This window comes from Mytilus trossulus, chromosome 9 (assembly GCF_036588685.1).
Source record: "Mytilus trossulus isolate FHL-02 chromosome 9, PNRI_Mtr1.1.1.hap1, whole genome shotgun sequence".
Classification (NCBI taxonomy): domain Eukaryota; kingdom Metazoa; phylum Mollusca; class Bivalvia; order Mytilida; family Mytilidae; genus Mytilus; species Mytilus trossulus.
Genome location: NC_086381.1, coordinates 62,588,362 through 62,613,762, shown reverse-complemented (window position 1 = coordinate 62,613,762; position 25,401 = coordinate 62,588,362). Strand labels below are relative to the sequence as shown.

The following is a 25,401-nucleotide window of genomic DNA, read 5'->3' as shown; positions in this document are numbered from 1 at the left end:
GATTACTCGTATAGTGCATTTTCCTTTAGAACAAATCAATGAAAGTATTGTTGCATTTTCATATTTTGTCGAAACAAAAACATGTCAGTAATTAGACCTGTTAGATTCGCAGGTACAAGGACTATCCAGATATTAAATACCGTACAAATAACGTATATATAATAATAAAATTAATAAGGTATTAAAAGGTTGTATGTATCTTACATTTTATGCTCTCTAACTGCTTCATTGCGTCTGTGTATTTGATCTGAATGTCAGAATCCAGCCTGCAGGTCTTGATTTCAATAATTTCATTTTCATAGTTTGTCTTTTGGAAAAACGTAGCATCCATTCTATGACCAATATCACGAAATTTGTTGAAGTAATCATCGAATTCGTCCTTGTCAAAGTCTGGGTTGCATCTATGAGCTATTTTGTTTTTGTATTGACGTATGCGTTCTACGTCATCTGCTACCTTAATGTCAGTTTTGTCGGGATACATTCCCCATCCCTTTGTAGGCGGGGGTATCAGTGAAAACAGTCTAAACAATTTATAGATCAGACCGATATCCAATGAATCATAAGAACCTGACCGTCGCAACGTCTGTAAGCTAGTCTGTTGATCCGTATTAAAATAATGTAGTTTTGGAATGCACATACCGTAAAGATCGCGTGCGGAAACAGATGATTGTAGTATATTTCTAAGGATTTTTGGCAATTTTTCAATCACAACCAGCGAAATTCTTGAATAAAATTCTCTTTTGAAACTCTCATCCACATCCGAATCTCTATTAGCTCTCACTGCAAGAATAGGAAAATTTTATTACGCCATTACTTAATGATTGTTTGTTGTCAGTCAATGTGGCCTCATATATTTCATTCATAACATGTCGTTTGTCCACATTACGGTTGAAAGAAGATTTTTTTCCTAATATTCATGCACATTTATTGATAATTCCATCTAACATAGGATTTTATAATTGTATGATAATAAAACATCTTTGAGAATTTAGATTTTGAGAAAATAGTTTAATGGCTGCTAAAAGAAAACAATGAATACAAATCTTAAACAGACAAAAGGCAAACAGTCCTCTCTATTTCTGAAAGTTGATCATTGTGTGTATGTTCCGGACCATATGAGTATTTTGACCATACGCGTATACTCTTATGGTCCGACCGTACGCGTATGGTCGGACAAAATGAGAATATTACTCGTTTGTTTATTAACGGGCCAGACCATATGAGTATTTGGACCATATAGGTATTCTTTTTTAAAATTACATTATTAAAGTTTCAATAATACAAAAACTTTATCTAAAAAAAAAACCAATAATGATTACATGAAAATGTATTATTTTTTATAATTCAAATACTACGTAAAAATTAAATAATGATGACATAGTTAGTTTTCATCGCTTATTACATTCTTGCTCGTATGCTTGGGGTAACATTTACTTCCACATGGTATCATAGCTGTTTTGCATTTGCAAGTCTTGGTTGTGCACGATCCTTTTAATTTACACCTTTTGTTTGCGAGTGAAAAGCTAGCCATTTTGTAGCTGCGTACAGTGATACCTAGGTATTGGGCCATTCCGATATGTATATGTTTTTTTAAAGAAGCTCTAGATCTTAAATATAGCAACACAATACACCATATTCACAAGACAACTTGAATAAACTATGTTACTTTCCAGTGACTTCTTGTGTAAAAGTTCATTAAGAATTTTTTTTAAGTCGACATATTGCCATTCACTCGTAATAACAAATCGGTAATTACCATTTGTCAAAAATATCTTTATTATAGTTTTGACAAGAAAGTAAAATCAATTATGTAAATTTAAATTTTATTTAGCTTATCTTATTATTATAACATAATAATAAAATAACCTATATGATAATGTCTTTTTAATGAACGGTCATACCATATGAATAGTTTAGAAGTTATAAAAGTAAACTGTAACAGAGTGTTAATTACCCCGACCATACGCGTATGGTCCAAATACTCATATGATCCGGAACATGTATATCTCGTTCTCCTTTCTTTATATATATGTATATGTATATATAGTTATTCTATTGTAACACTTCAATCGATAAAATAGCACAGTACAAGTATTGAATATTAGAAATAATGTGATAGGATAATTGGGCGGAAAAATACAGTAGAAAAACGCAAAAATTATCGTGTTGCAAAACAGAAACTCAAGAGGGAACAGAACACTTGCAAATAACGAGGTTATACAGCATTTAGAAGTCACAAACAAACGCAATAGGTTGAAATCAAGGAGTTATTCAGGACTTCAATACAGAAACTGACATAATACAACACATTTTAAAGAATTTCTTCCGAAGTTGTAAGAAGTAACTTATAATCATAAGGAATTTAATTTTGACAGTATTAACGCAATAACGCGCGTTAACCTAATATCACAGACACATGTAGTAAACAGACGAATATACGTTAACTACGAAGAAAGTTTGTATTATGTCTGGTTTTCATTGGAATAACTTTTCTAGACGACTGCGTATTCTGATATTATTACTCAAATGTTGATATGTTTTAGAGGGGTTTAAGCTGTCAAATTCGTGTTCAACGAATTGATTCAAATTCTCATACTTCATTTATAACATACTAAAACGTATACTCAAATCACGAAAAGTATGAAATAAACAATTAACAAGTCATTGGCTCGATAATATATATCATCGTTTTGTGTGTATTTTAGTCTACTGTGAATCTAAATAACTATCGAGTTGACCACCGATAACTGCTGTCGAATTATTATTTCACATTGCCACTTTTATTAAGAATGGAACAAATAAAAACCATATTTTTATTTTAAAAGTATATAATTCGTAGCTAGTACCATTTAAAACTAAAGCAATCATGGAATTTTATGTTGCTTCTTAATTTCCTGAGTTTTATTCATTTGGTTCATTCTTTTGTAGGTTTTTTTTGTTATTTAAAATTATATACTAAGTATTTTGTATTTTGATAACACGAGCATTTAATAATTTTTCTTGAAGGAGATATATAAATTGTTGTTTTTACTTACCAATAATTGGCTTAACATCTGCCAGTTTTGAAATAATTTCAATATAATTCATATCTGATTTGCTAATTGTTTTGTACAGTTTTAAACATGAATCATGATTAAGATATGCATCAATTCTCTTGAGTATTTCTTGCGTTTTCTTTTGAAAGTCTTCGTAATATTCGATCGGTATTTCTGCTGACATTTCCCCGATTACTTCATTCGTTAAATTGAGTATTCGCTGAATATCATCAGAGATTTCCACTTCTGTACTGTTAGGAACATTCCCCCATGTACACTTTGGTTCATGTATTACATGTTCATATCGCAATATCTTATAGCATAACTCAATTGTGAATTCATCTAAACTTGGAAGTTTTTCCATAAAGGAAATCTCACTATCTGTTAAAGCGGTACGGATGTCGTTCTGCCTATATTTCACTTGTAATCCTTTTGGAGTAATATGTTCCTTTAATATAGTTTGCATGACTTTTGGAAATAGTACCAGGACATGTTTGCCTAGTGTTGCCTTTCTTTTTGCTGCTGATGTAGACATATTGCAAGCTGGTGTATTCAAAGTACATACTAAAAGAGTGATCAAGAAAAAGACGTGTAAATACTTATCAATGTATATATTTTTATCCAACGCAGTCATAGGTTTGAACGTAGTTTTCAATTTAGACTCGTATATATATATATATATATATATAAGTGTCTAAGAATGTAACTTTAACACACTAATGAGTGTTATAAAATTAGGTGTTATCACATTAGTGTGTTAAAGTTACATTCTTAGACACTTACATAATTCAATTTAGTAACTGCATCAGTTTATTTACAAACTGATCCACACCTAGATAGATTGAATGTTGATTGTTGCTATTTTTAGACACTATATATATATAAAACAAAACTGTTAGTATTTCTTATTGATGCCGTTTGGATGATGTACATTTAGTTCCCTTATCCAAACGCTTTCCGGAACCTGTCGCTTGGCATCACTCCAGTGAATGTGCTGTTCAATCACTAGAATTTTCATGCGGTTAAAGTCATAAATATACATAAATATATATATATATATATTACAGTTAAATTATAAAAAAAAATATAGACAAATATGAGCTTAATCTAAAACACACTTATCAGACTCCGCAGGACGAATAGTTCTAGGAAAATATAAGCCAACTTACTACGTTATCTAAATCATTGATTATAAGAAGGGTGCCTAGTGTCAAAAAATGACATCTAGTTATCGCGTTCAAGTTAAAGTTATGACACACGTCAACATTGATTTGAAATTAAAAGACACCATCATATTTTATAATCGTGTTTGTCGTCGTGCTCATAATATTCCAAATGTTGTGTTGTACATGTTGCCTCCAGATATCGTATTTTAAGAGGAAAACTTGAATTATTATTTTCCTTGTTTGAGATTTTTACAAAACTGATATCGATAACCGTATTCTTGAAGGTTACTCAAATGATATTGTAACAAATGTATTAACAAGCTTTTTTCTTAATTTTGAGCTTCTTACCTGCTGATATTACAAAAATATATAAAGATGAAACCAACCAAAACGATGTATATGGCTTTTGACCAAATTAAGGTAATTGCAAAGTACTTATTTCGTTTAAAATCATACATACACATACTGATCAATGCACCTTTGTTAAACAGTTCGTGATAAAGAACAATTCTTTATATCTTTTTTGTCGAACGAATTGCGTTATATCGTTGTTTAGCATTAGTCATTTGTTTGTAAAGCTTGAGACACACAAAATCCGAATTACCTTTACAGATAATCAACAAGTTTAAAGAAACTTCATCCAGAGACTCTGTATGTAGTTTGACATTTTATTTTGAAAATTGTTTAGCTTCTTCGAATCATGTTAAAGAGATTATTATAATTATAATCAATTTTACCTTAACTCTTGTTTTTATGATAACGTTTTGAATGAAGAGATGACATATGTATAACATATGTATAACAAAAATACATCAATATAAGGGTATCTGATATCTTATATCGATTTCTAATGATCCTTTCCCTAGAGGATTTCTATTATCAATATCTTGTCAAGCCAAACATAATAGAGTTGGATATCATAGTTTGTCTATTGACATGATTGAGGTGCTAAATTGGAGACGTTTTTTTCTTGCACTCAATAAATACTTACTGTTCTTACATCCAATAAAAACTTATAAAAACATAAATGGACCTTTTAAAGAGAACATGTTCCTATAAATCAAATTCGATCAACAATTTTGTGGATACCGTTTACTGGAGTGTTTGTTTTAACGAAACGTTACCAAGATGTTTATGTAACTTTACTGGCCCTCAATATACATTGTAAATGTTGTACACTAAGCACTTGATAATAAGCTCCTATTCAGGGTTATATTTTATATAAAAAATCAATTCAGATTCAATCTCTAAATTAAATTAATTGATACCTTTATCAAATAACTTACATGTAAAATCATGCAGTTCAAAATAATCTCAGTATCAAGCGAACATTATGATATGGTCATAGTACCGGATAAAACATATTAACATGACATTTTGTTAATGACAATTAATTATTGATATCAGTTTTGTCCAATACCCTTTCCTGAGCTCTTTATTACAAATAAAAAAGTGAACATAAAGATCAAATGGATAATTTGAATGTTGCAAAAAAAGGACCCGCTCATATAATGAATTGTCCAAATAGTCCTACAATATTCATACTTAATTATACCTACTATCATTTGATCTTGATCAAAATGTTAACGTTGATCTGTTGTTAATCGGTTCTGTACATAATGAATGGGAACACCATTAGCAGAAGGTAACAGACACTTTAAACGGTAATAAAATCGCCATTGTAAGAGGTCTCAAAACAAAAAAATTGTAGTCAAGTGTTGTTGTCAATAAACACGTTTTAAATGCCAAAATATATTGTATGGTAAGAACAAAGTAGTAGATAAATGTCAAATATAAATAATGCTACGATATGAATTGAAAAAAAGTTCTTTACTTTATTCAACTAATATAATGTATACCTAGTAGTTCTTCTCACATACATATATGCGGACTTTTTTTAACGATAATATACATGTTGAATAGTTCTAAATTAAAATTTAAAAACTTCAGTCTTATATAAAGTAAATGTCTGGTAAGTAAATATGGTCAGATCTAATTCTTAATGTATCACGTATCAGGTTTTTTTTAAATGTTTGCTTTCAATTTAACCCTATATGATTTCCTTAAGAACCCGGTACTATCATTTATACGTGTATAAACAGAAAGGTATAGAATATATAGAATTATAAGATGGTTAGCAGTATTTTCATTTTACTTTCAATTTATTGTACCATTCGTTTTTTTTTAACTGAACCTAAGTTTTATATCATGTTAAGTATAAAAACGAAATTTTAACGTCATAAAAATATAATCGAATGTATTGTCGATTCACGCCAAATACCACTTGGTTCATCTTGCGTCTATATTACTGACCCGGAATACGTTACATCTGTCGTGTTTGTCATGTTAGTACAAACCTGATGATAAGTTCAGTTCGGTAGATCACATTCGAGAAAACGAAGATAACGACAATTGGAACATACAGTAACACGCGAAGACATAAAAGTAAGTAAACAAATATGATCAATTTTGATAAATCAGCATCAGAAATTGACTGGATAGTCAAAATTATCGCTTTTGCCTGAACAGGCATGCAGATAGCATGTTGAAACAAGAGATTTGCAGGTCGTTTCTGTGACTTGCAGCATATGCAACTTTTTTTTCCACTGGCGATTCGTCAGAGTACTAGTTTAAAAAGTGGGAATGTTTGGATTTAGATTTAAATAATCAAATGATTGAATTGATAAGCCTTATTGTTTTCAAGGAGTCTAAGCTTTTCAACCTTAATTGCGAATTTTTAATGCATTTACAGTTCAATGCTTAAACATACACATAACTATGTTCACTAAGGTAGGGTTGATCGAGGGGAATTTGAAATTAAATTGAAAAATCAGGAAATGTAGGATTTGGACAAAAATGTTGCCTCTGAACATACCTACAATCTTAAGGCTGTTGAAAGGATTGTTGAATGTGCAGAGTGTTGGACACTATAATTATATGATGCATGAATATAATATAATCCAACGTCCGAAATCCTACAAGATATGGCTTCCACAATGTATCAGGCAAACGCAGGTCTACTTTTACAAAGGACTTTACTGCCGGAATGGGAAAAGAGCTGACTTTATTTCTTTAACCCAGTTAGCCTTTGTAATATTTTTACAGTTTTAAGGAGGTATCAATCAAAGTTAATTCTTTTTAATCCGAAGGAAATTTAGTTATATGCTTGAGAATGCACTTCAACAAGCGAACAAGTTTATGAAATACAAGTTTAAGAAGTATTGAACTTGATCATGAGCTTCGACATAAGTGAACCTCTGAAGGTGGTGGTCTGACAGTTTAGAATTTTACACATTAACCTCTGACACACCTTATTCAAATAAACCTTTATCTTTTCAATAATTAATAACAGGTCATTTTAAACTGACAAAAACAAAGTAAAAGTTAAATATGTAAAATGAATTTTTAAGGTAACTTATATAAAACTATTAAAGTGTAATAGCACAAAAATGTTTTATTTTGTGATTTTGTTAAATAAAACAATATAATATAACAAAAGATTTAAAAACTCAACGTCAACCATGAATATGGCTTCTGTCAAGAATAAGATAAATAACAGAATAATCAAAAACTTCTTATTTTTATATCATAACTTCACATCACAAACAGATCCATAAACAACTTTGTTACAAATTATTGTACCGTAAGACATCGACGACACATTTTAAATCGTTGAAGCATGAATGATTGATTGAAATTTAAAGCCACTTCCAACACTAATTATGCTATTGCATATCGGTCAGTTTGTATTGGTTGAATAACCTGGGGTTGCCGGAGAGAATAAATATTATATTTGAATAAGGTCATACTACCAGTTTAAGAAAATATGAAATAATAATAATAATAATAAAGATAATGCCAGACCACACAGAGAACGCATGGTATCCGATAATTTACGTCAGGAGGCAATTGGCACTATTCCTTTGCCACCAATACCACCGGATATGATTTCCATTTAGCATGTTTGAGATGATATTGCTCGAAAAGTCAACAACAGGGTTCCAGCTAGTAAGAATTTACAGGAATTACAAGCAGCCTTGATTGATGAATGGCAAAGAATTTCTGTTAGAACATTACGATACTTAGTTCAACGCACGAGACGCTATGATACAATCGCTATTGACCTAAATTGTACTTTCATTTATTCACAAATTGACACTCTCGAGTTTTGAAAAGAATAGTGTGTATAGCGCAGAGCAAACTTTATAAAAACTTCAGTTAAAGTTGAAACTTTATCTTGTATTTTATTTTTCCATTTTACAACCATTAGCCCAAAATGAAACAGTCAAAAGTTCAATCATGAAAACAGTCCAAACTTTCACTTTTCAATTAACATTCTATATGTTTTCTTATTAAAACACAAATTCAGTTCATTGTATCAATAATTCGGTCAGTTATGAATTCAGTAAAAAAACGATTCTGGAAAATTATCAGGTGTTGCTTAACTTTTGGCGAGGTGTATATATTTATATGAGTTCGATTTTTATTACAAACTGTACTACTTCTAAAAAACAGTTTTACAATAATCATATTTCATTAAACGTACTACTATTCTGATCTTGATGATAATGTTGCTTCTTGTTATATTTCTTTTCACAATAAACCAGTTAACCTTCAATCAAAAGTAACACGCAAACTATACACAAATAAATATCAAATATCGTATCTTAGTAGGTCATCAAACTAAAATGCAGTCAAGTGTGGTTATAAATAAACACTGTTTAAATACCTAAATAATGTTTCAATAAGACCTTCGAAGAGGGGAATTTTCAAACATGAACACACAATAAGTATATGGTTTGAAAAAAATCATATTCAGCCATTATATCTACGTTGACTTTTTTTGCTATTCCATAAAATAGATGATAAGAAATTATAAATTATTGTCTAGATTACTGAACGATTTGACATATTTGACAGGTATTGAAGATATTTTGAGCAATCAGAGCGTGGTTAAAAGTATGCAAACTGTTGAAGGATGAGTTTTTGTAAAAGATTGTATGACTGGAGAAAATCAGGAATGGTATCAAAAGTAAAAGGTACTTGGAGACAGGACAATTGTTTTTTTTTATCCCCCCCTCTTTTTCCAAAGTCCGTTATTTATTTATTTACTTATTTCTGTTTTTTCTGTATACTATGAACATACATTTACTATGAGTGTATTTGCTATATCATGTTTATTGACTATTAATTCAAAGTTCACAATCCTAGGCGATATGGCCAATATAGAGATTTTCTATATATAATATATCAGAGATATTCACGGAAAGTAAACTTGGAACTGATAGTAAATAGCAAATACACTTCATTTATAATGGAACGGAGTTCATTATTACGGTTGAAAAATTAATAAAAAAATAAAAAAGATTAAAAAATTATCTAATTTTTTATTTTCAGACTTTTTTATTTCCCGCATTTGTGCAGAAGTCTTCTTCATTTTTCCGGTCTTGTTTGTCATGAAACTTTGAGCAAAATATAGAATTATCAGTCTTAGTCAAATAAAAGAAGGAACACAATACTTCGCCCCCTTTCACAGGTAATTCCTGCCTCATATTAGTATACAGAAAAACGCGAAATATTTGTCCTGTCCCTATGTGATGTGTTACTTTCAAAACACTCATAAACGGAAGTCTTGGCCGTGACTAAAAATTCCTGCCGATCGTCCGATGATGGAAACAATATTCGGACGCATTTATTTTCGTTTTTCTCCCAAAATAACCCAAACTGAATAATCAATTGCGATGATGACAAATGCGACTCTATGTATGGTACCTATAGGACACAGAGGCATGATGATCAGTTTACTGTGGAAGGAAGAGAAGTGACACACAAAATGATGTCTTCTCATTTCATAGTATAGATAACACTTTTTATAAGAGAACTATGTAAAACTTTATAAATGTCATGTTTGTGCACTTTTCGTTTTATATAAATAAAGGCAAAAGTAGTATACCGCTGTTCGAAATTCATAAATCGATTGAGAAAAAAAACCAAATCCGGGTTACAAACTAAAACTATATGTGACTTCTATTAAATTTCTTAGGACAAGGTAGTTACAGAAAATTGTATGAACACCAAAAAAATTGGTGTATAAACAATAATGTTTGAAGATATATACATGTGATCAGCCGTTATTTCGACCAACTTTCAATGGATTGTATCCGTCGTTTTAGCACACAAATAAAATGTAATGCGTTATCAATTTACACAGACTACCAAGGACATGGCGTCTGTTTTCCTTACGTTACCACAGAATAATCATATCAACAAAATAGACGATAAATACCAAAGAGATATTAAAACTCGTAAGTAAAAAAAATACTGACAACACAATGGAAGATAACGAAAAACGAGGAAAAGACAAACATTACGTTTCTATGTTGTGTTTTGTATATAATTGTGTGCCTTGTGATCGTTTTTAGTGCTATTGCCATGGCATCAACAGTTTGAATGTCCTTTGGTATATTTCGTCTCTTATTTACAATATATACTCTTGTACTTGTACTTTCTATAAAATATGAAGATTGCCAATACTTTATATCCATTATAATTACAAGAAATAACATAAGGATTAATTATCAAATAAAAAAAAGTCAATAACGATTTGTGTCATGTCCAGTGAACATGATTTAACGCACATTCAGGTCTAGAAAACAATATCAATTGATAAAAACGGTAAGTCTTTTGATAAGGGGTCAACAGGCATGAAGGTGGAGAATTAGGGATATGGGACATTAAGGTACATTGGATAAGGACATTTATTTCACTGGCAACACATTGACCATTTAAACATTTATTGCAGGGCACCTTTATGCACAGATCGTGGAATTTCTCAACACGAGGTATAGGGATGAACGTCCTAATTCTGACTATACGTGACTGCCAAATTCTATATCCGAATAGTTTTTTCTTTAGTTGCATTACCGGTCAGAAAAAGACAAAGGGATGACGATATTTTAGCACTCCAGTCATCCTTGGAGTAAGTACCTATATTAGTAGTTTTTACAGCATTTTTAATCAATGAGCCAACACCAATCTATGAATCAGCCATCCATTTGTCAGGATTTTTATATTTTCTTCTGAATGATCGGACGGATAACGTTACAAATAAGAAACTATTAATTTTTTTAGAATTATTTGTTGATGCAACATGATCTTATGTCTCCGCTTTGTTATAAATATTTTTATTAAAACGAAATTAACTTCTTTAAGTGTGTTATTCCTTTCCCCTTTGATCGTCTCAGGACCTGACTCTTTTATAATTATATTAATTCGACATTCACTCATCCAAATACAAATGCCCAACCCATGGTTAAATGAAAACAAATCTACGACTGCCATGAACTATTGCAATCCTAATCAAACAAATTCGGTTATTTTGTTAACCGTGTGTGCCCTATAAACACGATACTGTTTTGGCTCTTCCGTTTTAGCCCGGTATGATAATTTTAGTAATATCATATAATCAACTGATAAATTTTGTTTCTGGCATAGTCACCTATACATGTTCTTTTAATTTAATTTTATTTAATTGGATTCTGAGGCGTACAAGAAGTTTAAAAACGACCGATGTTTACATTTGATTTTACTTATTGTTTACGGAAACACATATCACCTTGTGTCGTGAATTTTCGTTTTAGGAAGTTTTACCACGAAAAATAAATTGAAATGGACTAATTTGTTTATTTTGTTTTAGAATAGAGATAACTATATTGTATCGAATTATTGGCTTACGTATATATACTGTTGGTTTCGATGTAAACAATTAAGAATATCTGGTAGTTAAGCGTAACACAAAACAGCCAGTTTTATGTACCTATGCTTTTGCGCTAAAAGTAGATATACTGTGATTATACTGGTTGACGAAAATAGGTCGTCATATTATGAATAAAATTTTGGTAACATCGATGACTTATACTGTTATAATAACCACACGAATGCAGGATTCAAACCGAATCGTATGATCAAGAGTACTGCGGCCTTGGCAAAATCATCAACTGAATAAAAAACCAAGCTCTTAAAGGTGAAGTTTATTTCCAATTGATGTGACGACACTCCCTGGTGTATAACCTTAAGTTGTTCAAACCAAAATACAGGCCTAAAATCAACAAATTAGACATACTATCAAAAAGTGCAAACCATAATGAAATGTAACTATTAAACTTCCAATTAAAGATAACACAAATTTTCTTAACATGTAACGAACGAACTGATGTACAGTGTCAATGCAATCAAAAAAGAAGGCAAGAACACAATTTCGGCAACACATCAGAAAAGTAATGTTACACAATTCAAATACTTTGTCAATTGTTTTTCATCTTACTACAAGAACAGATTTTAATCCATCTTGTACGTTGTCGTTTGTATATAAAACAATAAGTATACAGTTTCAGCGTATTACATGTCGCTTCCAAATGATACTGATAAGGGTTATATAAATCAATAGATTTTAATTTTTTCAATAAATTATTCTTTATAAATGTGAAACAACATCTGATTGAATGTTACTCGTTAAAAGTTCAGTGACAATTATTATATGTTTAATCAAAACGAACACAGATTAACAAAATATTCAACAATTAAATTCTGCAAGCTAGCTGGGACAGGGTGAATTACGGTAAAATTGGACTGCAAAATGAGGACATTAGCAACTATATCGTTTCATTGTGGTTATACGAGGAATGGGATTTAACTCTGTGAAAGTTACCTACCATCAACAACATACCACGATTTATAACCATACTCTTTGGATGCGCTTCTCGATTATATTACATAAGTTCCTTAATTTCAACGCTGAGCAACGCACCGATTCGTTCGTTCAAATAAGGCAGTAAATACAAAAGGGACAATAAAAAACCATCCAAGAAAAATTGAAATTACCGTCGAAAAGCACTAGATACGAAAACAAAAAAACATAACAAAAGTCTGCAAAACACTTCTTAGAAATCTACCTTATAAAGACTGGACAACTCGAGTCTCATTAACAACTGGATATGTCAACATATACTCACCTGAAACTGTAACATGTATAAATGAACGAAAAAGCATACGATTTCGAAACCAATCATCTTCTGGTTCATGAACCTCTTTGAAACCTAAAGCCAATAAACGAAGTGTTATAAAGAAGGCTTTTCCTCTTTGGTAAAGTTGAAGACAACGTATTTTCCCCGAAAGCTACATACCAACCGTATATACAAGACAATTCATGCACTTCAGTTACACCATAATTAATAATCTAAGATATATTATGAGAATCAATAACAGTATAAGATAGTATAATGTGTGAATTAATAATATGCAATCATATAATTTCGGAATTGCATAACCATGCATACAAATATTAAAAAAATGAACACATCGTGATAACAATTTTATTGAAATAATTTTTGTGTAGACATATCTATCTTTGTTGTCTCATATAATAAATACCGGCAATGATTTGGAAAACATTTGCACTATCTTCTTAACTGTAACATAAGTATGTTTTAAATGTGTGTAACAATTCTTTGAAAATGAAAAATTTGGTTACATCATTGTTTTTCCTTTAAAACAAGGTTTCTTCTGCTGAATGTTTATCTAATAAAAAATAATCATTCGGGATTTTTTTATAACTAAATGAGTGGCAAATGATACCCATAGGACATTAAAACCCATAAGCCGAAACTAAACTGACAGAAAAAGATTTAAATATTTCACGCATTTCCAAAACTATTGGATTGCATAATATTAATTCACATACAACACTATTTTATAATAATTATACCCCCGCTTGAAAAAAAGGGGAGCTATACTGTTTTACCTCTGTCTGTCCTTCCGTCAGTCAGTCCGTCCGTCTCATGAATATTTTTCGTCGCATTTTTCTCAGGAACTACAATACAAGGATTTCTGAAATTTGATTTCAGGGTTTATCTAAGTCAGCTATACCGTGTGATGCGTTTTCAGATTGATCACTTGACAACTTCCTGTTAACCGAACACTTGTATGATTTTACACATGATAGCCAAGTTGAAAATTTTCGTCACATTTTTCTCAGGAACTACAATACAAGGATTTCTGAAATTTGGTTTCAGGATTTATATAAGTCAGCTATACCGTGTGATGCGTTTTCAGATTCATCACTCGACAACTTTCTGTTTACTGAACACTTGCATATTTTTACACTATTAATATTATCCACTTGCGGCGGGGGTATCATCAGTGAGCAGTAGCTCGCAGTTTCACTTGTTCTGATTGTGATAATACAACTTAAGATTATGGAATACAGTAATATAAGTGCATAAATTGTCTTGTACATTGGTACAAATAATCTTTATAAATATTAAGCACACTAGTCATTCTTAAAACATGGGTACACGTACTTGTATTAAAATAAGGATCAAAATCAACTTAATATACATACAAGGTCAAGCAGATACATGTTAATTCGCAGTTACTACTCTACTCTACCGCATATCAACATTCACTTACTTTTATATTCACTGAAGGGCAGCATTCGATACTTGGTCACATTAAACAGCATCTTATAATAAGTGTGACAGTCAATCAGAATGTGTGCTATAGTTGATTAAATATAAAAACCTAGAATTGCTGATCAACAACAACTTATCAATTTACTATCATCATCTAAAAACTGATTATACATATGAGATTACATGTTAGAATTAACGATTTCAAGACGCCATAAATACTACGTATACATGTACATATTCACTACAAACTGCTTGTTAGAGTCTGAAAAGACAATATTTTGTGCTCAACCAGTAAAGTCGAGCACAGATTTTACTCAACTAGCCTTGACATGATCTCGACAGTACTTAGATGTACTCGACTTTGGTATCGACTTTACTTAATAAGTCTGATTCAGTACTTGATGATCTTGGTATAGTCTGAAATGGTCCCAACCAAGGCTCGACCAGTCTCAACTAGTCTTGACCTTTAAATTTAGTCTTGACTGGTCTGGTTCAACCCATCGAACGAAATTAAATATTGATCTTACAAATTCCAGGTTATTTGGTAGTTTGGTTCTTTGATGTAAAATTGAAAAATTCAATTAATAGCTAAAAAAAGGCAAGACTTTTCAGTTTTGATTAAATTCAGTTAGTCATCTTTAACCATTTCTATATTTTTTTCAAATCAACTTGGATTTTCATAAAACTCTACAGCTATCTCATTTAAACGTTGATATTACAGAAAGCCAGGTTATTTTGTAGTTTGATTTATTGTTGTCAAATTTGAGGATTTAGTTAATAGGTTGAAAAAGCTACAATGTGCAGTCCGACTGTATTAAGATAGTAAACTTTAAATTTGGTTGTTACTTTTTCAAATTAACTTGAATTTTCATCAAACTATACAGCTATCCTGTACACAATTATAGTGATTCCTATGCTTACAGTACCTTGGAAACAGACATATCGGAACATAAGGTCGAAAGTATATGAACCCTGACCGACAGCCAGACATAGACATCTTACTATCATTCAATATGAAATATTGCTTTTAGAATCTGATAAACTAACAAAACCATGAAACCTTAACAAAGACCAATGAACCATGTAAATTAAGTCAACGTCATAATATATTATACATGCAGACAGACATGTACACCATACACCAAATACAGTGACCCTATAGCATACACGTATATAAACAAAAGATCAAACCACATAACATAAACATTGCCTAGTGATGCATTATAATGAGATCAAGGTTAGTTGAAACCTTTCTGGTCGAGAAAGGTACACCTAACAACCATAACGTACATCACATGCAATTACCCTATCGATTAACGAATCTGCGAAACGGATTTGACCACAAAACTAAACCTTAATCCATAAAATAAGGCACATTTGAGGTACATAAAGTAAAAATGAGAAATAAAAGTTATTAATACAAAATAAAACTTTTGAAGGACGATCACAAAGTCTGATATTGCTATAATTCACATAGTCTGTCTGGTATTATCAGATAATTAGATCCAAATGCATTGTACGATTACAGCCATATTCATCAACAAAAGAGACCCGGGCTAGTCATACACATCAAGTTTTTTTTTTTACCAATAACAAAAATAAAATATTATATAATTGAAGAATGTTTTAAACGTATTCGTAGCAACAGATCTTTCACGATCTTCAAAAAGCGGTATTTGATCTTTCACGATCTGAAATATCAATTTTGTGTAAATATTTCTTTGTTGATACAAAGTTTCTTATTTTGCGTACACTAAATAACTTTGAGAACCATTTGATGAATTAAAATGAAATGACTTTTTTTGAGAAAAGTAGTTTATTTATTCGAATAATGAAATAATCATGTTTGTTTACATTTTTTAATTTCATGGAAATGTCGAGGGGAAATTTGCCTTTTGTAGTTTTGTAAAAACAATGTACTTTAAAACGTGTACTACCTCAATATTCTCACATATTGATCACAATTTTTAACCATTTTTGCAGAGTGTTTTCTTTTGTTGTAAATTTGTCTATGTAATTGATTAAATTATATATATGTTATAGAATGCCAGGTTGCTTAGTACTTTGGTTAATTGCTGTCAAATTTTAGAATTTAATTGATAGGTAATAAAATAAAGAATTTTAAGTTCAGACTAAATTCAGATAGTCACCTTTAAATTTTTTTATTACTTTTTCAAATTAAATTTGATGTCATGAAACTATACAGCTATCTCAGTAGCATATTGATCTTCCTGAATCCTAAATTGTTATGTTGTTGGTCATATTGCTGTCAAATTTAATGACTTAATTAAATAAGGTAAAAAAAGCTAGAACTTTCAGATTAGACCAAATTCAGTTAGCAATCTTCAATTTTTTTATAACTATTTCAAAGCAACTTGGATATTCATCAAAATCTACAGCTTTCTCCATTATATATTTATCTTACAAAATACCAGGTTATTTGGTAATTTGATTTATTGCTGTCAAATTTAAATATTTAAATTATAGGTATCTGAATTTAGTCAAAACTGAGAATTTTAGCCTTTTTTTACCTATCAACCTAGTCCTTAATTTTGACAGCAATACAAATAATACAATACAACCTGGTATTTTGTAAGAAAAATATATAATAAAGAAGCTGACAAGTTGATTTGAAAACGTTATCTATAATACTAAAATTACGAGGTCCAAATTACACCACTCCAGGCTCTTTTGTTTTCCACGTAATTAATATTGCGAATAATTAGGAAGTTCCGGGTCGAGTCCGATACCGATACCAATAGTATATTCACATGTTACCTATTACCTTATCTGTATGTTCCGCATCTGACAGGCACCAAACGGTGTATTCGTGATTAATATGCTATATACACGGGTCATAATCACAAGGTTCACACTACTTAATTGTCAAATTGTTACCTATTGTAGTATTTTCGAATTCATCAGTAAGACTTTCTAAGATAACAATACGAATACTAAAAATCTGGACCAAAAATAAGGCGTATTGGTACAGTTTTCAATTTGTTAGCGGGTATGACGTAACACAGCGAATCAAAGAATTCAACTTTATTGAGAACTAATATACGAAAATGCTGTTGATTAAAAAATTACTCCATTCCAGGACCTTTTGTTTTCCAAATAATTAATATTACCAATAATTGATAAGTTCCAGTTCGACGGGTTCAAACAGAAAGATTTGAAAGCAGAGAAAACTGTGTATCTTATAATCGGCATGACTTTATCAGATGTCAATACTAATACTAAAATAAGGCTTGCGCATAGTTATATACTTTAATTCAGTCACGGACCCGCGATATCACAGGTTTATTCTAGTAAATTTAAAAATGACACGTTTGTTTAGTAAAAACAAGAATTTAATATAAACATGATATAAGAACTTTCAAAACAATCATTGATAACCTTTAAAACCAGATGCTCCGCAGGGCGCAGCTTTATACGACCGCAGAGGTTGAACCCTGAACGGTTGGGGCAAGTATGGACACAACATTCAAGCTGAATTCAGCTCTAAATTTGGACTGTGATTAAATAGTTGACACAGCATAGGTTTCTGACACAGAATGAATGTTGTCTAATGCACTTAAAATTTTTGTTTTGCCTTTGAGCAATTCACTATCTTGTTGAATATTAATCCCCTCAAAAAAATTGAAGAAATTTTCTTTTTATTTATGAAATCTGAAATGAGAAAAATTGACCCCCCCCCAATTTTTTTTCACATCCCCATTTCCCTTATTCCAAAACTGATCTCAATTCAATTTTCTAATGGCACCAAGCAATAACTACTCATTTAAATACATCATAAAATATTAAAATGTAAAAAAAAGTGCTTGTTATCACTGAATGGTAAAGATTGTTTTAATTTATCAGTTGGTAGTAAAAATGAATATATATACATTGTATATTGTATAAAACAATGCTTTAAGTTGATTCAACTACTATTCTGGACAAAGAAAGATAACTCCAATTGAAAATTTCTTGCTATTGCGCAATAATGTGCAACTAGATGTTTCTTGCTATTGCGCAATACTGTGCAATTGAAAATACTTGTTATTGCACAATACTGTGCAATTGAAGATTTCTTGCTATTGTGCAATACTGTCCAATTGAAAATTTCTTGCTATTGCACAATACTGTGCAATTGAAGATTTCTTGCTATTGCTGAATACTGTACAATTGAAAATTTCTTGCTATTGCACAATACTTAATATAATAATTTTGGATCCTGATTTGAACCAATTTGAAAACTGGGCCCATAAACAAAAATCTAAGTACATTTTTAGATTCAACATATTAAAAAAACCCAAGGATTCAATTTTTGTTAAAATCAAACTAAGTTTAATTTTGGACCTTTGGACTTTAATGTAGACCAATTTGAAAACGGGACCAAAAATTAAGAATCTACATACACAGTTAGAATTGGCACATCAAAGAACCCCAATTATTCAATATTTGATGAAATAAAAAAAAAAATTATTTTGGACCCCGATTTGGACCAACTTGAAAACTGGGCCAATAATCAAAAATCTAAGAACATTTTTAGATTCAGCAATTCAAAGAACCCCAAGGATTCAATTTTTGTTATAATCAAACTAAGTTTGATTTTGGACCATTTGGACATTAATGTAGACCAATTTGAAAACGGGACCAAAAATTTAGAATCTACATACACAGTTAGATTCGGCATATCAAAGAACCCAAATTATTCAGTTTTTGATGAAATCAAACAAAGTCCAATTTTGGACCCTTTGGGCCCCTTATCCCTAAACTGTTGGGACCAAACCTCCAAAAATCAAACCCAACCTTCCTTTTATGGTCATAAACCTTGTGTTTAAATTTCATAGATTTCTATTCACTTATACTAAAGTTATGGTGCGAAAACCAAGAATAATGCTTATTTGGGCCCCTTTTTGGCCCCTAATTCCTAAACTGTTGGGACCAAAACTCTCAAACTCAATCCCAACCTTTCTTTTGTGGTCCTAAACCTTGTGTTTAAATTTCATTGATTTCTATTTACTTATACTAAAGTTATTGTACCAAAACCAAGAATAATGCTTATTTTGACCCTTTTTTGGCCCCTAATTCCTAAACTGTTTGAACCAAAACTCCCAAAAGCAATCCCAACCTTCCTTTTGTGGTCCTAAACCTTGTGTCAAAATTTCATAGATTTCAATTGACTTAAACTAAAGTTATAGTGCGAAAACCAATAAAATGCTTATTTGGGCCCTTTTTGGCCCCTTATTCCTAAAATGTTGGGACCAAAACTCCTAAAATCAATCCCAACCTTCCTTTTATGGTTATAAACCTTGTGTAAAAATTCCATAGATTTCTATTCACTTTTACTAAAGTTAGAGTGCGAAAACTAAAAGTATTCGGACGACGACGACGCAAGACGACGACGACGTCAACGTGATAGCAATATACGACGAAAAATTAAAATTTTTGCGGTCGTATGAAAATGACCTAACAAAAACACACGTTTTGAATGTCAAGTGAATTCAAGAATACACATTGACTATCAGAATAAATTAGGAATAACAAAATTTGTCTTTATTATCAAGTTTCAATAAAATCTTTATTCACAGAAATATTTCTTAAGTTGTATGTGTAACACTTTTCATTGTTTACTCTATAAGAGCTGTACAGACTCCTTCATTACAACGAACTCAGCCCCAACACAGTTTATGGATATAGACTTCTTAAATCGACACTTTATCCCGAATTGATTGACGATATAACTTGTCTGTGTCATAAGTTGGTACATAACACTTCAGAGAGATAACTCTGAAAATCTGCTGAAAGCTTTAATCATGTTAATTACAAATTTTTGTTGAGGAAATATAAAGCTTAAAAATAAGTGTTTGTCAAACTGCTACATATCCAATCATTTTTTTCTTATCTTTAATTTGCTGATGTTTCTATTTTAGACATTTCGTAAATATATTTACAAATATTATTCAAATGAAAATACGATCTTAAAATAAAACGTCACATGAATTTAATGCCAAATTTTGGCACAAATTGGGCCTTTTAAAATTGTGTTCTTCTTCGATCGTACTAAAAATCAACTATTAGAAACACTTCAGTACTTGATGATTCATAAACAAGGATAGGCGAAGACAAAAGCCACCCCTGCCTTATGATTTAACATTGACTGTTGGTAAGTTTTAGTGTTTTAGCTGTCTTATTCAAAAGTGCACATGTATACAAATATATCTCGTTGAATTTATGAATAAATTCATCATAGATACCAGACACGCGTTTCATCTACAAAAGACTCATCAGTGACGCTCGATTAAAAAAAATATTAAAAAGACCAAATGAAGTACGAAGTTGAAGATCATTGAGGACTAAACATTCCTAAAACTTTTGTGAAAAACAGCTAAGGTAATATATTCCTGAGGTAGAAAAGCCTTAGTATTTAAAAAATTCAAAGTTTTGTTAACAGTTAATTTATAATTATGAACATATACAGATACCTAATTTCCTTTTCAGGCTGTCAACGTCTCTCTGTATTTCCTGAACAGTTTCAGATAAGTTCTCAAGTGCTGCTATTCTTTCTTCGTGTTTGGTGATATCAACTTGAATAAGACTGCACAATGACTGCACATCTTTTACAAAGTCTTCTTTTTCTTTCTTACTTTCTATGGCAATGGTTTTGATTCGAGTGAATTGTAAATCTAGAGATTGTTGTAATTTCTGTAATTCCTCTAAATATTGTTCAATACTTTCAACTCTTTCATACATTTGTACTTCACTAGTATCCAGTCGTTTGGATAACTTATCAACATTTTCTTTACATTCTTTAAATTCCTTTTCAAAACTATCTTCTTTAGTTTTCATTCTTTCATCAAGAGTTTCTGTTATCTGTTTTAGTTGCTTCTTTTCTTGTACATCTTTTTCAATATGTGAAGAAATGTGTTTCAACTCCTCTTCAAAATAAGAAACCTTCGAGACAAGTTGCATTTGGGTTGACAACATTTGTACCATCGAGTTATCCAGCATCTTCGTTTTTGCATCTTTCAAACTCGCAGCAGTAGCAAGTGAATTATCAAGACCCGTAATGGCCTGAAAAAAAGAATGATTTACAACTAAATTGTATCATGATTATATACATATGTATCGATATTGAGTTCATTGCTTCAAACATATAATATAATTGTCAAACGATTTTTATTGTGGAGCAGGATCTGCTTACCCTTCCGGAGCACCTGAGATCATCCCTAGTTTTTGGTGGGGTTCGTGTTGTTTATTCTTTAGTTTTCTATGTTGTGTCATGTGAACTATTGTTTTTCTGTTTGTCTTTTTCATTTTTAGCCATGGCGTTGTCAGTTTGTTTTAGATTTACGAGTTTGACTGTCCCTTTGGTATCTTTCGTCCCTCTTTTATTCAAGGGAAATAATCCCTTTCAGTGTCATCAAGTTGTTTTGGTCCCATTAAAACTTATGCGGATTCTAAATTGCTGATCGCTTTTGCTTCTTACATTTTCAACTTTACCCTTTAAGATTATCATGACTACAGGCAAACACACGGTCAGGAATATGACAGTTGAAAAGGTATTAACTTATCAGAAGGATACAAAGCACAAATACATCGATCAAAAACACGACCTTTTGCAATGCCACAATACAGTTATCGACATATTATAAAGCCAGGCATATGCATATGTATTTAAAATAACCCTGCTTCTCGAGTGCCACATATGCTCTTAGTTTTATTTGTTTTACAGTAGTCAGATAAAAATACCTGTTCTAATTCACTCCAGATTCTCACAAAGTCTGCATTAGGTAATGTACCATCCTTTGAATGTGACACAAGAAAGTTTTTATAATATTTCAAGCGTGCAATGTTTGCTCCGTCGCTATTGTCATGAGAAGGAGGTAAATCATCAAATCCAGTTGGAGGTTCTGTCACCAATGGAGGTATGTTACGTAGTAGACAAACGATTAATGTCAAGTCTAAATCTGCTGAAGTAACTGTTGTTGATCCTGTAAAAGAAATGTATAACAATTTAAACGATAGCTATATTTGATTTATACATGAGCAATATGCAGGAAGAAGCATCATTTTCGATTCTACATGTGCTAAGGTAACCGTCAGTGAGACTGTAATAAAACAATATATGTAAATGACTATGGACAGATATGTTAGTGTTTTGTAACTGTTGTTTGTCTTTTCGATTTATACATGGCGTGCCAGTTTGTTTTGTGACATAATAGTTTCTTAAGTATCTTCGTCCCTTTTTTTTACGATGCAATCACTACATTGGATATATCTCTTATTCATCCATCAACAGTAAGTACCGTAATTACATCTGTAGCCTTTTTTAAGGTTATTTTTTTTTTATATTTGCAGTTGACTGATGAAAAAGAAATCGTAATTTATTGGCTATTGCACGTTGTAAACCTGTCTGAGTTCAAACACTGTAATTGAAAATGCTAGGACCTTATATTCCGTTATAAGAGCTAGCTTCTTTGTATATTTTGCATGCATATCAGTGACGTTCTTAAAACGTACAAGTTATATAAATGACTTGTAGTAACCACACAAACGTCAACTAACGAAATGTCATTCTTTATCTAATAGAACTATTACACTGATAATATTAGCTTATTGATGCTTCAAATCTGATAATACCGATAGTAGAAGTGCGTTTATATATTTTTTATTAAGATTGATTGATTGTTGTTTGCTTTACGCCGCATTAGCAATTTTTAATAAGCAATACATGATTGATTTTAACAGAAAACAATCGAATACTTTATTTCTGTAATCCATTATGTAGACATGAGTCCAATGGGATTAGATCTCATGTACAATAAACGAACAATACATGTATATATATATGCAATGCAAATACATTTAAATACACATTTGATCATGTTTAATAAGTTGTTCTGTCTTTTAAGTCAAGTTTAAATGCTAAACCGTATGTTTTTTATAGTGCGAGAACAATTTTGTGCTGTACCTTTCAAGGTATGTGTTCTTTGAACGACTCGTCACTCAAATTAGTTACTTTTCTTGTCAACTAATAAATAACAAAACACCGAAATTAGATTGATGTGCAAAATGCATCTTTGGAATTCATCGTTAGCTCCATTTTTTACAATGACTTATGAAGTAGAAACAAAATTGTAAATTTCAATAATTCAACAGAGTCATAAATAAAGGCAGTAGTATACCGCTGTTCAAAACTCATAAATCCATGGACAAAAAACAAAATCGGGGGTACAAACCAAAACCGAGCGAATCGCATTAAATATAAGAGGAGAACAACGACACAACACCGAAACGCAACACACACAGAAACAGACCAATCATCAGACAAAACACCACGAGAATAACAAATGTAACATGAAAACCAAATACATGAATTTGGGATAGACAAGTACCGTGCCACGTCTTATCTCAATATCTCAAAAATAAGAGAAAACACAAACGACTCAACGTTAAAATGCAACACAAAGAGAAACGAACAATATTATAACAATGACCATCTTCCTGACTTGGTACAGGACACTTTTAAAGGGGAATAAAAGTGGTGAGTTGAACCTGGTTTTAAGGCATGCCAAACCTCGCACTTTAATGGCAAAGTTAAATATAACATTGAAATGACAACATAATATTACAGGACTACAATACAAATAAATAGGAGAACATATTAGACACAGAAAAACATGATTAATAGATAACAAAAAGCATCAGGTTTAAAATTCAATACGCCAAAAACGCGCCTTGTCCACACAAGACTCACCAGTGACGCCCAGATATAAAAGATCGAAAGTGAAAAAAGTACAAAGTTGTACAGCACTGAAGATCAAAAGTTGAAAAGGTTTCGAAAAATACGGCATTGTTTTTATGCCTGGGATAAGAACATTCTTATTATATAGAACAATTCATGCTATTGCAAACAGTAAATTTTATCAAATGAATATGAAAGAGATATACACAAAGAAACTAAAGTATTAACTAATTACAGAAAACTAAACCTGAATACTTAACGCCTAGATATAAAAGATTGAACGTGAAAAAGGTACAAAGTTGTACAACACTGAAGATCAAAAGTTGAAAAGGTTTTGACAAATACGGCAAATTTATATCATAGCCCTCCTCTAAAATAAAACTTATTTATATGATCAATTTGCTCAATTTGTATTAGGACAGTACCTAAATATCAAAAGGTAAAAATCAATATGCACTTTTATATCCAAAAATGCAACGGCCAAATAACAAATTATAAGTAATAGACAATTACAAGGTTTTTAAATGCTTTTTTCATGATAGTTAAGTAACAACAGTTCATCTTTTGTCAGTAATCTGAAGTTTTAACTTGTCGCTGGACATTTACAAGGAACAACACCGAAGTTTTATGTTAATTTTTCTCGGAAACATTTTTTCAAACAGTTACTGATTTCTTTTTGGTAACAACATTTTAGAGAAATATTCTACTTTTTCACTTAACTTCTGAAAATCTGAAAAAAATTGTTATGTTGAATTGGCATCCAAATTTTCTAAAATAAAAATCATAGCCCTCCTCTAAAACAAGACGATCGGTTAGACAAATCATATGCAAATACTTTAAGTCGCTTCAAAAATCAAAGAAACAAAATAGACCTTTGGTGTGTATGTTGAAACAACAACGCCTAGAATAATGATTACATCAGTCCATCATACTTATCATTACAAATCTCTATACCCTTTAGTCTTGGTTAACTGCGTTTTACTGAACATTTAGCC

General features: G+C 31.1%; 1 protein-coding gene across 2 annotated transcripts in view; it reads right to left on the bottom strand.

Moving 5' to 3' along the window:
* Window positions 1-25,401, bottom strand: part of LOC134683205 (uncharacterized) — a 66,209-nt gene that overhangs the window by 28,015 nt on the left and 12,793 nt on the right. For both annotated transcript variants that reach the window (XM_063542359.1, XM_063542360.1), the window contains exons 2-3: window positions 3,036-3,599; window positions 205-780 (exon numbers count right to left, since the gene is read on the bottom strand). In XM_063542359.1, the coding sequence (XP_063398429.1) occupies window positions 205-780; window positions 3,036-3,570 (1,111 nt within the window). In that variant the 5' untranslated portion in view covers window positions 3,571-3,599. The remainder of the gene's footprint in view (window positions 1-204; window positions 781-3,035; window positions 3,600-25,401) is intronic.